This window comes from Balaenoptera physalus (assembly GCF_965194825.1).
Source record: "Balaenoptera physalus genome assembly, chromosome: 12".
Taxonomy (NCBI): Eukaryota; Metazoa; Chordata; class Mammalia; order Artiodactyla; family Balaenopteridae; genus Balaenoptera; species Balaenoptera physalus.
The window spans coordinates 45,528,875-45,545,816 of NC_138897.1; the positions used below are offsets into that span (position 1 = coordinate 45,528,875).

General features: G+C 45.0%; 1 protein-coding gene across 12 annotated transcripts in view; it reads right to left on the reverse strand.

Annotated features, from left to right (window-relative positions):
• FHOD3 (formin homology 2 domain containing 3) overlaps positions 1 to 16,942 on the reverse strand; it is a 490,767-nt gene that overhangs the window by 265,440 nt on the left and 208,385 nt on the right. For all 12 annotated transcript variants that reach the window (XM_082415972.1, XM_082415969.1, XM_082415967.1 and 9 more), the window contains one exon: positions 13,847 to 13,952. In XM_082415972.1, coding sequence (XP_082272098.1) covers positions 13,847 to 13,952 — 106 coding nt within the window. The remainder of the gene's footprint in view (positions 1 to 13,846; positions 13,953 to 16,942) is intronic.

The window sequence follows — 16,942 nt, forward strand, 5'->3', positions numbered from 1 at the left end:
CATTAGTCTCCTTGCAGCTGTAGAACTCACGGCAACTTGCTTGTTCAAGGTCAACAGAAGAGCGTGTCCCACTCGGAATGAGCTTCCTTTTAACGGGTTCAAATTCAACTGATTTGGGACCTTAATTACACCTGTAAAACCCTTTCGCCTTTACCATATAATGCAACCTAATCATGGTTTTGTGATATTCACACATCCATCATAATCACAGGTCTTGTCCACACTCAAGGGGAGAGGATTATACAGGGCATAGACCAGGGGGAAGGAATCCTTTGGGCCATCTTAGAACTCTGCCTTGACCACGGTATGTCTGTCACTTTCCCAACTAAATTTAAGCTTACTCTCCTTAGCACCTTATTCTTGGACTTAACAGCACAACTTGTAATTATTTAGTTTGTATCGTTCTCTGCTTGTCTATACTCAGGCCCCAAAGTGACTGACTCAGGTAAGGTAATCAGGTCACACTCACTGACGAATGATTGAACCAGCCCAACTTCATTTACTGAGGCCTCCAACCAGAGACAAATTAGAGCCACAAACTAACAAAAAGCAACGAAATATAAAATTGGGAGGAGGTCAATCTTCTTGCAACCCTCCAGTTAAGACCTGGTGGAAAAGACGGGAAAAGCATCTGGAACGAAGGGTGTGGGGCAGCTAGGTGCACACAGGGAGAGAAACTATTTGGACGAGGGCGGTGGTATGGAGAGACACCAGGGAAGTCAAGAAGGCAGCCAAGAAGGTGACCCTGTTGTGGGCCTCTCCTCATAGCTTCCAACCCACTTCTCCAGCCCAGCCATGTTTAAGTAGTGAGTCCAACCCACGATGTTTCTGTGAGTTCTCTGAGCTCCCAGTCCTCAGGCTCTGGAGACAGAGCAAGCCCACCACTGTCCCCTGTGCTCCTGACCTCACCATGTACAGATGAATTCCTGGATAGAAACCAACACTCACCCTGCTAATCCTTCAAACTCTTGCAGATAAATTTGAATGCTGGCCCCAAAATGACTAAGGGCAGTTTATCTTTCTATTCAATGACTTGGCTGGAATCTATGCCATGTAACCAGATGGTCTTCTTTGAAATTTTCTGAAAAAGGACAACATAGGCTTGGTGGTGGCCTAGGGAATCCTATAACAACTGCTACAGAACATGCAGAAGAGGGAGAGTCAAATGGCTCTGCTTCCATCCCTTCTGCTTTTTATGTTTTACTTAGAATCACAGAAATCTCAGAGCTGGAAGGGATCGATGAGGTCACCCAGAAGCACCCTACCAACCCTAGCAGCCCTAACAGGCCATCAACCTGGGCTCTGGTGGGACATTTCCAATGCAAAGCAGTGTGTTCTGTGGTGGGAAAACTAATTGTCCCACACACCTGTCTGAAATCAACTCAACAAACATTCCAAAAATGTCTAGTGTTCCCCAGAATAAGCAAATGCCATATTTGGTATCCTGCTCTCACTCCCCACCTCTCAAGCTGTTGACAGACATCACTAATCAGTCATGGCACTCTTTCCTGCTGATGCTGGATGTGGCTTCAGAATTCTCAACAGAATGCTCCAGAAAGTCACCACTGATCAGTTTACATTGGCAAGAGAAATCAACTCATTTTCCAACTCTCTTCTTGGAGCTCGTCTTCAGTCAAAAACCACTTTCCTGTAACTCCTACTCATTGCTCCTAATCTGCCTTTAAAAGCAACAATTTTGTCCCTTCCTCCAAGAACAACCCTTACTTATCTAACTACATCTAAACTTATTCCCTACTTAAACCCTTGCAGGATCAAGGCCAGCTCCAAGGACAGGGTTACCTGGGAGAGAAAGGAGTCGAGCTGTAATTCTGGGACAGTCAGGTGCCCTCATAGTGTTTCAGGAAACCCTGGAGCCAAGAAGGCACTGGGGGCAGAGATGAGTGTGTGCGGTGTGGGCCACGGAGCACCGTTCTGCCTGCGGAAACTGACTCCAGAAATGAGTCAGGCCAGTTTAGCACTGGAGTGGCTTTGGCAGAGCCTGGCTTTCAGGAGCTGGGGAAAGAAGAGGCAGGGGGAAGGAAGCAAGGGATAAAACGGTTGACGTAACAAGGGTACCAAAAACCGACTCAGAGGAAAACCCTCCAAATCACACTTCATCATTTAGCATATGACTGCTGTCCCCCCATTTTACATCTTCTGCACACTTATCCACAATTACTCAGAAAACAAGACAGAGCTCTGTGTCATGTCTCTGGGGACTCCCCTTTCTCTCTCTCTCTCTCTCTTTCTTTCTTTCTCTCTCTCTCTTTTTCTTTCTTTCTTCCTTCCTTCCTTCCTTTCTTTCTTTCTTCCTTTCTTTCTTTCTTCATCAAATAGACAGAGCTCTGTGTCATGTCTCTGAGGACTCCCCTTTCTTTCTCTCTCTCTCTCTCTCTTCTTTCTCTCTCTCTTTCTTCTTTCTTTCTTTCTTTCTTTTTTCATCAAATAGAGCTCTGTGTCATGTCTCTGGGGACTCCCCTTTCTCTCTCTCTCTCTCTCTTTCTTTCTCTCTCTCTCTCTTTCTTTCTTTCTTTTTTCATCAAATATCTGTTGAAGATCTACATGACACCAAAGAGCAGGCTGGAGCTGGGGCCACAAAGTCTGTGAGTTCCTGACACCAAGGAACTCATAACATATCTATTTTGGTGGCAGGTATATAATTCCTTGAGAACCAAAACCAGTTATGAAGTATAACCCATTTTTGTGCGTATTTTACCTTAGGAAATCATGACAAATTTAAAATCAAGATATACACTGAATCTGGAAAAGAATTTATATACACACATATATATAACTGAATCACTTTGCTGTACACCTGAAACCAATACAACATTGTAAATTAACTATACTTCAATAAAGAAAATGGTAAAAATATCAAGATATTCACTATATTGATGAACTGAACTAGTAAGCTTATTAAAAAGAAAAATTCAGGGCTTCCCTGGTGGCACAGTGGTTGAGAATCTGCATGCCAATGCAGGGCACACGGGTTCGAGCCCTGGTCTGGGAAGATCCCACATGCCGCGGAGCAAATAGGCCCGTGAGCCACAACTACTGATCCTGCGCGTCTGGAGCCTGTGCTCCGCAACAAGAGAGGCCACGATAGTGAGAGGCCCGCGCACCGCGATGAAGAGTGGCCCCCGCTTGCCGCAACTAGAGAAAGCCCTCACACAGAAACGAAGACCCAACACAGCCATAAATAAATAAATAAATAAAACACTGACAAAAAGAAAAATTCAATAATTTGGCATTTTTTTCTAAGTACCAAAAACAAATCAACGTGTGCTGTATTGCTTCCAAAACAAGAAGATCTGGTGAGCTAAAGCTTCAGATTAGCAAGTCCAGGCTGTCGAATTCTTAGTACAAACCAGCAGCTTCCTCAAGAGTTGTGAGTTCTCTTCCCTGCAGACATTCTATCATTCATCTACTCTCTCCTTCAGCCACTTTTCACTGAGCTCCTAAAATGTGCCTGGCATCAAGGATGGGAACTGGCACGAAGGCAGCCAAGTATGGTGCAGGGAATTAGCCTAGGGTCTCTGGGCTATAGTCTATACTCAACAAATATTTATTGTCAGTGAGGTGAGTGTCAAGATCAGGGTATACACCATTGTAAAGCAATTATACTCCAATAAAGATGTTAAAAAAAAAAAAAAGATCAGGGTATGCAGAGAGCGCCAAAATACCAGAGGGGCAGTGGAAGGTCTCCTGCAGAATACTGTATCTGAGCCTCATCCTGAGGACAAGCAGGAAGCAAGGGATAAAGTGCGAACTAGGTGAGGAGGGGTGAGGCTGAGGCCAGGGAGAGGGCTGAACAGGTACACAAGGGTAGGACCAAGATGGGCGCTACCCACATGGGAGGGCCAGGACTTCATCTGAGGATGAGAGAAGCCACTAGCCATGTACGCCAAGGACCGAGGAGACAAGCTGGGCACTGTAGAAGGTCAACCAGGCAACAGGGGGCAAAATGGACCACGGAAGGCAGGGTTGAAAGCAGAGAGACTAGGACTAGTCTCTCTCTAGCAGAGAGACTAGTTAGGGGGCTAGGAGAGCAGATCAGGAAGGGAAAAAAATGATGGTCTAACCTCAGACTCTAAAACTGGGAATGAAAAGAGATGCAAGGACTTGAAAGGGGGTGAAGGGTAGAAGAGCCCAAATTTGATGGTTGATGATTACAGAGAGTGAGTGAGAGAGAGGGGTCTGGGAGGCCCCCCGTAGTACTCGAATATGATGGATGACTGGTACTCTTCATCCATATGCTGGATAGAGCCACGGGGTGCTGACCGGGGGGTGAAGCTGTCGGGTTGGGGTTTGGACATGGTGCACTGAGGACACCCAGGACACACCAGCTCCGCAGATCTGAGGTGCTGCAGAGTGACCTGGGCTTGGGGACCTTGTACACATCAGCGGCTGGGGGAGTCACAGTGCCCAGAGAAAGAGCGGTGCCCTGCAGGAGGCTGGCCCAACCTACCAAGAGCCCTCAAAACTCCAAAAGGCAAGAATCTATGAACACAGAAACTGACATTTCCCCAGGAAATCCCAGCCAGGAAAATAACTTTAATCCATGTTTGAGGCTAGGTTTAAAATTTGCTTAAGACATTCTATTCTATAGTAAGCCTGGATTTGTAAGTAGAAACCGTATAAAGGACCATATGTGAGATAAGGTTATAGCCAAGGAAATAACAATTGTGATTCAAGGTACACCTTGTCAGCAGTTCCTCTGGAAAAGTCCACTGAACAAGGAGAGAAGAATGGAGTGCAGAGGCACATCTTCGGTGTAAATAAAGTGGAAAAATTCCTGATGAACACAGAGCAACGAGATTCAGTCGCGGAAAATTCCACACATAGGAATGGCCAAATAGCTCTGTTTTTCTTTTTTCCTTCTCATCTCAGATAAAAGAAGAAGATGGGGGCTGCTAATGGAGAGGAAAATTCTGGAGAAATCTCTTTGGCTGAGACTATGACAGGGTGAAGTGCTCGAACACACGAGTGCACAAAATAGCAAGGGCTTTTAGGGGGTTTTTGGCGAGGGGGTTGGGTTTTGTTTTTTTTTTACCTTGATCTGCAAACTGGCCTGAATTTCTGGAGGGCTGTGACTCTACACAGAACGCGAGGTGAATTTTAAAGAAGCATCTTATCAATCCAGGAACAAGTCAAGCTTAAATTATGATAATAATATTAAGTTAAACCATTCAGCTTTGCCATTTCTATGGTAAAAAAAATGGTCATGGACTTCCCTGGTGGTCCAGTGGTTGAGAATCCGCCTGCCAATGACACAGGTTCGAGCCCTGGTCCGGAAAGATCCCACATGCCGCGGAGCAACTAAGCCCGTGCGCCGCAACAAAGAGTAGCCCCGACTCACCACAACTAGAGAAAGCCCGCACAAAGCAACGAAGACCCAACGCAGCCAAAAATTAATTTAAAAAAAAATTTTTTTAAATGGTCACATATCAGCAATTTCACATGATTTGGCCTAATGATGCTCCAGGTCGGGGATAATGTTGACCAGGTAGACCTAGCCGTGTATTGCTTCATAAAGACCATCCTGTGAAGTGCTTCTGTACTACTTAACAGAATTGAACAGAATTAATCATTGATTTTTACTTCAGAAAAATTAAAACTTGAAAGAAAAGCCTTATTCGTTCTAAGGTAAACTTACCAATATAAGTGTCATCTAATTATAGGGAAAAAATACCTTGCAAGGGAGTGAAGAGGAAAGCCAAAATCATGTTTAAAGCTGGAGGTACTCATCTAGAGTTAGATGCTAAAGGCAGATACCCTGCTTGCTGCCCAGTGTGGCGAAGGGCTCAGGGTCATGCATGTTGCCTGCCTCACCTGCGGTCTAACCCAGCACCTGCCTCTCTCACCTGAGAACCCAGAGGAAAAACAAAGGGCACTTTGTCCCATCAAAGTTCAGGACCCGGCTCTGGCCTTCCCTCGCTCCCTCACCCACCTGACCCCACGTTCCTGCAAGCAGTGCTGCAGACTGAGGGCCTGGCAGGGCCCAGAGCATAAATGATGATGATTCTGATGAGTTCGCACTTCCAGAAAAATAGCAGCACAACCAGAAGCCTCCAAACCCCCTTCTTACCAACCTACCCAAATGACCGATGAGAAGCACAAGTGAAGAAGAGATTCCACGAGCCCTGAGACTGGGGTAACAACCACACACCACGGCCTTTGAGGGGTCCATCTAGATACACCAGAGACTGCATGCAGCTGGCCGTGGGGAATGGTGTGCCCAGCAACCAGCTCCCTCTCCTGGGAGAAAGTCCTGGAGAAAAGCTGGGCAAGTCCACAGTATCCCATGGTCATGCGGGCCACAGGAAAGACATACAGTACCCCAGCATGAGTCCATTTTTGGCCCCTGTGCCTGAACAGGCTGGGAGAGGAAAGACATAAGTGCAGCTCTAGACTATTCTCTGACCCATTTCTTTAAGAGGGGTGCAGGCCTGACACAGGGTGAGGACGGCAAGGGTGGCAAGAGGGGCCACAGATGGGACACTCAGAGCACTCGGGGTGACCCTTCTGTCACCACACACCAACAGCAGCGGCAGGAGTGACTCAGCCTCCCCGCCCCAGGCAGAGCGGGCTGTGGCTTTCCTGCCCTGACCAAACCCCTCACAGCAGGTTTGTGGCTGGTTCAACCCGGAGGCCATGTCCCCAACAGCGTGCCAGGTGTGTGAGCAGAAAGGTCAGGCCGAGGTGAGATACACCAGGGCACAAAGAACATGAGACACCAAACGCAGAGGTCTCAAAAACTACAGTGGAGAAGAAAAACAAATAAACAAACAAAATGTGGAGACCACGTCCCACGGCTATGAGTGGCCCAGCTTCTCCAGCCATCCCCAGCCCACACGCCACAGTTGGTGAACGCCCAGAACTGACAGACCAAGTGTCCAGCAGGCATGCTACTCATCTAAGTCCTCAAAGGAAGAGTTTCGACATGCAAACACAGAGGAAGAGGAAGCAAACTCTCCCTCAGGGAGAAGGACCTCACCCATGAGCCTGACTGCCTTAACCAAGTGGTTGCCACAACTGAGGAACCCAGGCCCCAAGACACAGAGTGTTCCCTGATTGAAACAAAACGAGGAGGGCAAGAGAGACCTTTCTTAGATGACATTCCCAAACCAAGTTTACAAAATAAACAGGAAAAAGACCCAAGAGAATCCTTTCATCCTTTCATGTGGTAAATACCAGACCCAATTCAAAAATGAATAAATAAGAAAAAAAAAAATACAAACACACCTGGGGGGATATGCATAAAATTCTGCAACAAACAAGAAGGAAATGCACATTGCACACAAGAGTTAGATGGAGAACTTGCAAAGGATTTGTCCCGGGCCATGAAAGAGCATGCAAGCAATAGTTTTGAATTTTTAAATAAGGATGTCAATTCTTCCCAAATTAATGGACAAAATTAACACAACGACAACTAAAATTTACAAGCCAATTTATAAAAATGACTATAAAATTGGTCCATAGGAATAAATGCACCCTAATCACCAGGAATGACAAAGATTACAAAAAAATGATCACCCCCGGCCTGGGGTAAATAAGCAGAAATGGAGATCACTGGTGGAAACATAAATTCACACATCCCTGCAGGGCAAATATTCAAGCAAAAGCAACACAAAAATGTACATACCTTTGAACCCAACAACTCTAAGCAACAGATATTTACTTCTCACAGTTCTGGAGGCTGAATGTCCAAGCTCAAACTGTCCACAGAGTTGGTTTCTCCTGAGGCCTCTCTCCTTGACTTGTAGATGGCCGTCTTCTCCCCATGTCTTCACATCATCTCCCCCTGGACAGATCTGTGTCTCAAACTCTTCTTCTTATAAGGATACCAGTCATACTGGATCAGGGCCCAATGATCTCATTTTAACTTAATTACCTCTTTAAAGGCTCTATCTTCAAATACAGTCATGTTCTGAGGTATTGGGGGGTCCGATGTCAACATATGAATTTGAGGGGTGCATAATTCAGCCCATTACAGGTAGTTACTGCATTAATATCATTGATTATTATTGATAACAACTGTCATACCTACAATTCAGTCTTTTACTTAGACCTTTCTATGAGCTCTCTAAGCTTCACAACACTCCTATAAAGAAGGTATTAATTATCTCCCTTTTACAGGTGAGGGAGCAGCGGTTGAAAGAAGTTACAGAATTGTGCCAAGGTCTAGGAGCCATCACAAAGCCAGCTGCCAAGGTCCACCGCTCCCTTCCAGGAGACGTGTTTGACAACATATGTACAGGATGCTTCATTTTTGTAAAAGGCATGTGCAAAGCAAGTATGTACATGGGTGGGTAGAATAGGGGTCTTTGTTTTGTGGGATTATGGGTGATTTTCATGTTTTTCCTTTTTATGCTGTTTGCTTTTCAGACAATTGTGTGCTCACAAATTATACAATAAAAAGTTATAAAAGCTATTTCTGTTTTAAGAAAAATATCTACATCACTCAGTTTTTACAAAGTTTTCTTGTCGGCCATGCCCATCTTTGGCCACCTTTACGTCACTAGCCTTGATGCTCTGACACGCTCATCTCTGCAGGTTCTATTTGGCCCAATGGGTTGCTAATTTGTGCCAGCCAACATGACTCCTTACTGAAAACGGCCCCTGTCACATTGACTGACCAAGAGGAGAAACATCAAGTGAAGGAAGATTCTGCCCTTGACACTGGTCTCAACTTCCCCCTCCCCGGGGGGCTGGTGACAAACACTGCTAGGACACTTGTGCTGTTATGTCATCCACACAACTGGCCATGTGGCTGCCATGATTGATTCCTGAAGTCTTGACCCGGCAAGAGGTAAGAAAGAGGAAGTTCCCTCCGAGACAGTCCGGTGCACCTCAGGACTAGGGTAACGGGGTGGAGGAGAGTCAGGCCAGGCTGGAGGGTAGAAAACACAGCAGCCAAAGGATGCTTGATTCAGGAAGTAAGCAGCTCTCCCCCTTCTGTGCTCACCTCCTCACCTTGGTGCCAGTTTGGGCCCCTCCCTACCCTCCCCATATATAGTCTGAACCCAACCTCTGCTCTCCTCTTTTGCTCTGAAATGTCAAAAGATAAACTTTTAAGTTTTCCTGGGATGGAGGATGTTAGTTTAATCATCATTTGATTACCACCTGATCATTTTGTATCACTGCCTGGTTCCTGGTGATGTAGATGCCAACAAAAGCTATCTGACCACGAGTCCTGATCCTCATTAACAGACCCCCTAATACACAAGGCATTTCCCCCTTATTATTAAGCGATATTTGGCAAGGCACTGAAATTCTCTGGTTCTGGTTTTTCCACAGACACCTGAAATCTGGATTTTTTATGTCAAATCTCCCAATTTTTAAATGTTGACAACCATTAAAACGTTTTTAAAAAACACAGGAGCAAATAAAATATCTGCAGATTTCTCCTAAAATGCAAGGGTTGAGCTAAAGGAGCTCTAAGATCTTATCCAGCTCTGATAATGACTAAGGTGCTTTAGGATTAATGGGTACTTTGCCTTAGGTGAAATGATCAAATCTAATTTTTCCATGTAAAACTAGCCCTTAACAGGCAGCTTCCCTGGAGGTATAGCCAGAAAAGGCAACTGGTCTCACTGATCCTACTTATCTCTTTCTCTTTCCTTCCCCAAAGTGGATCACCTATATGCAATTTCTAAACACGTAAGACGTTTTCGATACAGCATACAGTGGTTCAGAGGCAGCACCTCCCAGGGAGCTTCTCCAGGGCAGAGCTGTATCCTGGTTTTATCGGCTCATTCCCAGGGACTGACAGGGCCCATCGTGAAGGCTCAGCATGTGTGCGGAAAGTTTAAGTTCCCAGGAATATAGCTCTCAAGGTCCTACTTCAATAAGAATAATTGTGAGATATAAAATTCCACTATAGATATATATTAAATACTGGTGATCACACACACACAAACCCTTTAAATCATTAGCTATAGCCATCCAAAAATAATGTCGGATAAATATTATTTCTACATGTGGTGCATTTAAGACCTCTTCCCAGCAGCCAGCTCACATTTCTGGAGAGCGCTAGGCTACACCATAACTCAAAACCTATCTTTACCTCTCAGCAGATACATCCTCAACGCAGAGCAACAGATTCCTGCGCCTTAAAAAAAAAGAGCTGACAGAGGGCTGAGTGCAAAAATAAAGATCATTTAAATGAGTCCTAAAAACATATGTGGAAAGGACTGGGTCCTCCAAATGCTCTTGTTTCCTTTGTATCCAGAGGCCTCACACATGGTCCCAGAGAAACTGAGGAAACTTCATGAAGGGCATATGCTCCCCCACAGCACTGTGACAACCGGCCCACCTTACGGCTTGTAAGAGAGTTTTTCAACGCTGTCTGGACCCAGTATTGAGGCTCTGGTTAGAAGTCAGCCAGTGCCCTTCTCCAGCAGCCCAAGGCCACACTCCCAACCCGCAGCCACGTGGGCTTCTCACACGACAGATCCCCGGGGCCCACTGACATAATGCAAACTGGCCAATCCTAAACCTGCTCACCCCGCCTTGTGTGCAAACCACAACAGAGGTGTCCGCCCTCGTCCTCCACTCTGCTTCCCCTGGGTGGCCCAGAGCGGGCATGATGTGTTCTCCCCGGGGAACGGTGAGTTACAAAACTAAAAACCGCTTCCCAGTTTCTCTCTCTTGATCTGCAACAGGCCTCACCATCCTTCACCCAAGGTAATTTGGTTAAAATGAGGTGGGACAAAGAGGCAATTCAAAGGTTGTCCTTGATTGCAAATGTCTGGTGGCTGCCGGCAGCTGATCACAACCTAAAAAAGCCTACATGCCTTCAAGGTCAGGAAGGGGTAACTCAACATGTGGGCTGGGAAAAACGATAGTTTCCTTGTATCAAAACACAAAAGTCACAGCCTAAGAAATCTGTCCTTTACATCCCTCAGAAGTACACTTTCCTGGCACGGGCTTCAGTCAGATACGTCCAAATGTGTTGATGTGTGTGCACACAGTGCCCTGGTTACCCCGAGTCTCCTGAGACTCAGCGGAAGTGGGGTGGGCATGCAAAGGCCCCTCGGCTGCCTGGAAAGCAGGACGTCTTGTAATAACCTGAAAGGGAGGGAGTGCTCGCTCGTTTCCCAGGTAACAGATGGTAGCCGTCTGGCCTCCAATAAATAGACATCACTGGAAAATCAAAATCAGAAGGCTTGGTGGTGGCAATGGAAACTCAGAGGCAAGTAAGGGTCTTACCTCGGTGGCATTTTCTTCAGGGACAGAGAAGCAGCAGGGGGCAGGCAGGGTTCTCCCTTGGCTGTGCTTGGGAGTTCTGATTCCCAAGCATCGTTACCTGCTTTTGGTGCCTCCAGGGCAGATCAGAACACTGCAGATTAATAAACCACTGCACACACTGGGGCAGAGAGCCTAGCTGAAGTATCTGTGTCAACACCATCTTTCATTACCGGCAAGTACCATTGACACAATTCACCATTTGGGACCTTGCACAACCATCGAGCTTACCCTGCCCCTATACGATGATGCACTCAGTGGCAGGGAGGCCCTCTCTCCCTCCAGCCAGGCCACCACCGGGCTGCTTACTGGAAGGCTTTCTCCGCTGGGCTGAGCTTTTCCTTCCCAAGTCCCTCTGTGTGGCAGGCACAAGTAACCTGCAGGCACAAAGGCAGGCCTTTCTCTCTTGCTACGTCCCCTTAGAGTCCAGGAAGCCAAACACCCACTGTGCCAGCCTCCCTAGCAGCTACAGGCGACCATGCAACCCAGTTCTAATCCATGGGAGGTCTGCGGGGGGCTCCTGATGAGAATTTTGCTTTCCTGATAAGAGGGGGCTTATCGCTGGCAGAGCCACCCTCCTCGCCACAGCCTTGAACGCAGATGAACAAAGATGCTTACACTGATGATGGCTCTATAAAAATGCACATATACACTCCTAGGTAAGGGTCAGAAGAATAAAGATAAACATGTAGATGGTTATTAGTTCCATACAGGTGTGTGTAGGTCTGTGCACTCATACCAGCACCCACTGGGAAGACTTTTTTTTTTTTGTAACTTAAAATGATGCATACTTTAAACCTCGCAAAAAATACACTGACAGTTTGGACCCATTATTCAGAATTAGGCCATTTTAGGTGTATTTCTTTCCATGTGGTTCAACTTATGAGCATCCATGGTATAAGTAACCTGGAAAATAAAATAGAGGAATTGCTCCCACCCTTATTCCTGTGCCGTCCCCTCTTCCAGGTGTTGGGCCAGTGTGGATGGAAATGTAAGGATGAGAATCAAGGCTTGTATGCATTTCTTCAGACACAGAAGGACAGCTGCATTTGGAGGCAACACAGCAGGACAAAGTTTATGGTTAATTTGGTACACATACCATAAAAGCTTCCATATAAATGTTTTAATCATACTGAGACTAGAAATCATAAAATTCATCCATAAAGCATCTCTGCCAACAGCTTATAATGAGGACCTACCACATACCCAGGGAAAGATGGAAGGTAGACAAAAGGAGGTGCCTCCCCAGCCTCACGAACACCATGGAGCTGAGAAACTGAGGCTGAGGAACCCTCTCTCACACACACACACTTGGCATTTATCAAAATGAACAGAAACAATTAATACTGACTTAAAAATATGTCCCTAAAAATTTTTTTTAATGAGCCCTCAGTTTTCCCTTTTGCCTTTGCCCTTGTTGCAGTGGCTCTCCAGGAGCAGAGAAAATGGGGAAGGATTCAGAGAGTTCGAGGCGCTGGGTCACAACTCAGAACGTAAGGAACCTTCTCAGGGTAAAACACAACAGGAAACTACAGGTGACTGTTTCATTTTGCCTGCCTCATTCAACTCTAACCAAGGACATTTGATATTAAATCACACATTTCGTGTATTTTTCCTTCATCCAAGGGAAAGAAAAGGAGGTATTTTTTTTCCTTATATGAACATGGAGTTGTAGAGTTACAGGCATAGATGCAGAAGGGGGAGCAGAACCTTGATCAGTCGTGATGTGCCCCAGTGCCTGGCCACGGTCCTTGCTCGACTTCACACTAGAGGAAGTGAATTTTTAGGCAAACACTCAACCTCTTTGAGACTCAGATTTTTCAACTGCAAAATGAAGATAATATTGAACTATATTAAATTTTTCCTTTGGTAAGTCAAAACGGTTGATAACAGCTATGTCATATGGTCCAACCTAATAATTCCTGCCCTGCCTATTTACAGATTTTACGGAATCAAATAAAATTATTTATATGAAGGTGCACAAAAATACTCGAACTCTGAAAAGAGCATTAACTTTATGAACTGGAATGGTCATCAGTGCTTCAAATACCACACACGCACCACTTTGTAAAAAATGAAATTACGGAGGTAGCTTTCAGCATCCTTCTTTAAAATGCAAATTCTGGGCCCACCCCAGACCTACCAAGTCAGAAACAGGAGGACCTGGTGAGGAATGTGCGCTTCCTACAGGAACTCCCGGTGATAACCCAAGTCGGTGACAATATTTTTCCCAGGAAATAACTGGCCTCTTCGGTTTTGAGGGGCTTTCTGTTCAAATGCAGGCCTTACCCAAGCCCACTTGGTGTGTACCTTTCCTCACCAAATAAAAGAGATTATAAAGAACCTAGTGTGCAGAAGGTTCTTTTCTTAATAACGGGGAAGAGACTACAGGTAAAGGCAGTAAAATGAACTCAGTCACTGATTAGTTATGAGGAATCGGTAAAACCTGAAGGGGTCTTCTTTTGCTACAGGATGTCTTCATCTCCTTACTCCGTAACCAAACCTTTCAAAAAGCTCTCAGTATCGAAGTTCCTGGAGGTGACCCCAGACCCTCCTTGCAGCAGGGGCTGGCCGCCCCATGCCCGGCGTCACTTACCCCTCAGAATGTAGTTCTGATAGTTTTGATCTGCCTCAGCTCCCACCTTGATCAAACATGTCAGACCTTCAGCCACTACAAATTCATGCACCAAATCCTTGTCATCCTGGCAGGAAACAGGGAAAGAGAGAGAAAAAAAAAAAAAGACTTCAAATACTGTCCCGGTCCATCCTCCATCCAGGCTGGGCTGTGAAAACTATGTACAAGCCTTTGACGCCAGACCGCGACCTCTGAAGATTGTTCTGCTCTATTCAAATGAGGCATCTTAACTGTTGCCAGAGGAATTTTACAGCCAGTCTTCACATTGTTGTTTGCCAAAGACCAATTATTGCCTTCTGGGCAATCTAATAAAGATAAAGCAAATGAATCCCCCGACTGTCAGGAATACTTATAGTGATCTGTTTTTCATTCTTTAGAAATCACCAGGCTCCGTATCCCCACAGGTCCCGAGGGACCAGCCACATGAAGCCTGCTGGGTTTCAACACAAGAAACACTGGGCTGCAGCACAGACCATCACGTAAAGGATTCAAAGCAACTCGTGTGTTTCAAAAGACAGTCCCTAAAGATGGTTCCGAGCGTCTTGCAAATGGTATCTGAGAAAGTAGGGGAGCAGTTTCTCCACCTCCCAAGTTGTGCAGCTTGCAGGACAAGCAAGGAGGCAGAGCACAGAACCGGCCGTGTGTCTGGAGCAGCTACACTGTTGCTCAAAAGAGCCACGGCGGTCAGCCTGAAGACCGGATCACAGAAGGCAAGACCTGGAAGGAATCGCAGAAGTCATCTAATCTGGTGGTTCTCAAAGCGAGGTCTCCAGACCCACAAGCACCTGAGCATCACCTGGAAACTTGTTAGAAATGCAAAATACCCAGCCCCACCCTGACTTACTGGATAGGAAACTCCACTGTGGAGCCCAGCAACCTGTGCTTAAAAAGCCCTGCAGGGGATTCAGAGGTGCTCAGATCCTTCTCACCTCTGACTCCCTCACATCAGGATCATCTGCAGAGCTTTAAAAAGGAACAGGAAGCAGGTCCCTGCCCAGATGGGTTTAATCCGAATTTCTGGGGTGGGGCCCAGGCTCTGCTATTAAATTCCCAAGGTAATCCTAAAGGGCAGCCAGTTCAAGAACCACTGATCTAATCCTACCTTCCCTTTACAGATGAAGACTTAAGAGGGGCAAAACTTTGGCCAAGATGACCTAACTATGGTCCAGCCAGCCCCCAAATCCAGTCCTTTGCCTGGAGTACCAAGTTCCTTGGAGCTCTATGAGAGGGATTTTTCCACTACTGTTTCAGGAGATTTCCTCAATTGGACATTGCCTTGTCTCAAACACAGCTAGGATACGTTCATCTTCAATTATAACAACAGAGCAAAAATAAAAAACCTCAGTGATGTAAATAGTAGAAAGCTTAATGGAATAATGAAAGGTTATTATTATAGGAATGGTCAGCAACCATGGTTTATCTCCAAAAAAGAAAAAATAATTTAGACAAACTGGCATAATTCTCCCGTCTCCACACTGAAATCAGCCCCTCATTTTAATTTTATGGCATTTTCCAATTATATGGAAGGAGGACGTGAGCTAATGGGGAGATGGGGAGAGGGAAGCAGGGGGCAGGCCAGGCAAATGCTCCCTTTGAACCAAGAACACACTCAAAATTCAGAGGGCACTGGGGGGAGGGGGGAGCACTGCTGTGCCCCGAAGGTAATGAAAGACAGCTGTGTTAACTCAGAGTTTAAGCTAATCATGGCGTTGGAAGCAAGAGAAAATGGGACAATATCATGAGTTTTTGGAAAATTACTTTACACTCATATGTATAAAGGAAATAAAAATAATTCTCCCTCCATCCATATTCTTTTCCACCAGCATATGTGAAAAGTGAACATTTAGATGAGCTCATGTCTAGTCAGAAAGTTTTTCCAAGCATGTAACAAATGTTTATTACTTTAAAACTAGATTCACACATGACTTCATGGTGAAAAAGTGAGAACAAGCTCTCAAGAAACCACTCAAGCTAATCACTAATATTAATATAGCAGAGAGCTCACTGTCTGGAAATGGCACTTGGAAAAAACACTGGACATTGTTTATAAAAATAATTCAGAACCCTAACTAATATTTATGCACATATGTAGATAAGGCACTTAGAAAATAAAAGTGTATGGATGATTAATGTAGAAAATATCTTCCAAATTGGCAATGTACAAGATTTTGAACACACATCTTGAAGTACACAGGCATTAATAAGTGATTTTTAAAACACTGGTTTCTAACTAGAATGAAGTCAACATGTTAACACTAACTGATATGAGATTATCCTTGAATTTCAGAATTCTCTATAATAGCCATATTTTAACCTGTGATCATTTTTTTTAAATGCCTATTAGTAAAGGAATATTCAACTCAATCCAAATGACCAATGGTTCTGTTTTTACACCCTTACACTCTAGTTCCAAGAAGAACCTCCACATCCAGAAAACATAAGATATGATGGAGGTGCAGACTGGTGGGTGTGGGAGAAGGTAAACTAAGCCCCAGACAGACTGCAGCCTCTGGAATCCACCCAATACCCAAAGCAACCCTGCCCTGTGTGTTAGAGCTGTTTTGTGCACAGGTCTGTGGTCTTCCAAACAGATTAAACTTTTGGTAGCAAATGGCTTCTTCCTTGCCTACATAATGCCAACAAAGGCTGCTCAAGAATATTTGTTTGCTTAATAAGTGGTAGAAACAGCATCCCTGAGAATTCAGAGAGACAACACTACAGAACAAGCATGGTGAGGGGATGTGAAACAAGACCGACCTGTGTTTATTTTATCTTTTAACTTTGTCACCATGGAAAACTTGAAACATATACAAAAGAAGACAGAACAATTTAGTGAACCCCAGGTGCCAATCAACTCATATCAATCCTGTTCCATCTATCACCCCACCCTGTCTGCTGCCATATTAATTTGAAGCAAATCCCAGACATCACATCATTTAATCCATAAATATTCCAATATGTATCTCAAAGGACAGAAAGTCTTTTTAAAATTATGTACTCATAATAAAAAATTAATACTTTCTTAATATTATCAAAAGTCCAGTCGGTGACCAATTC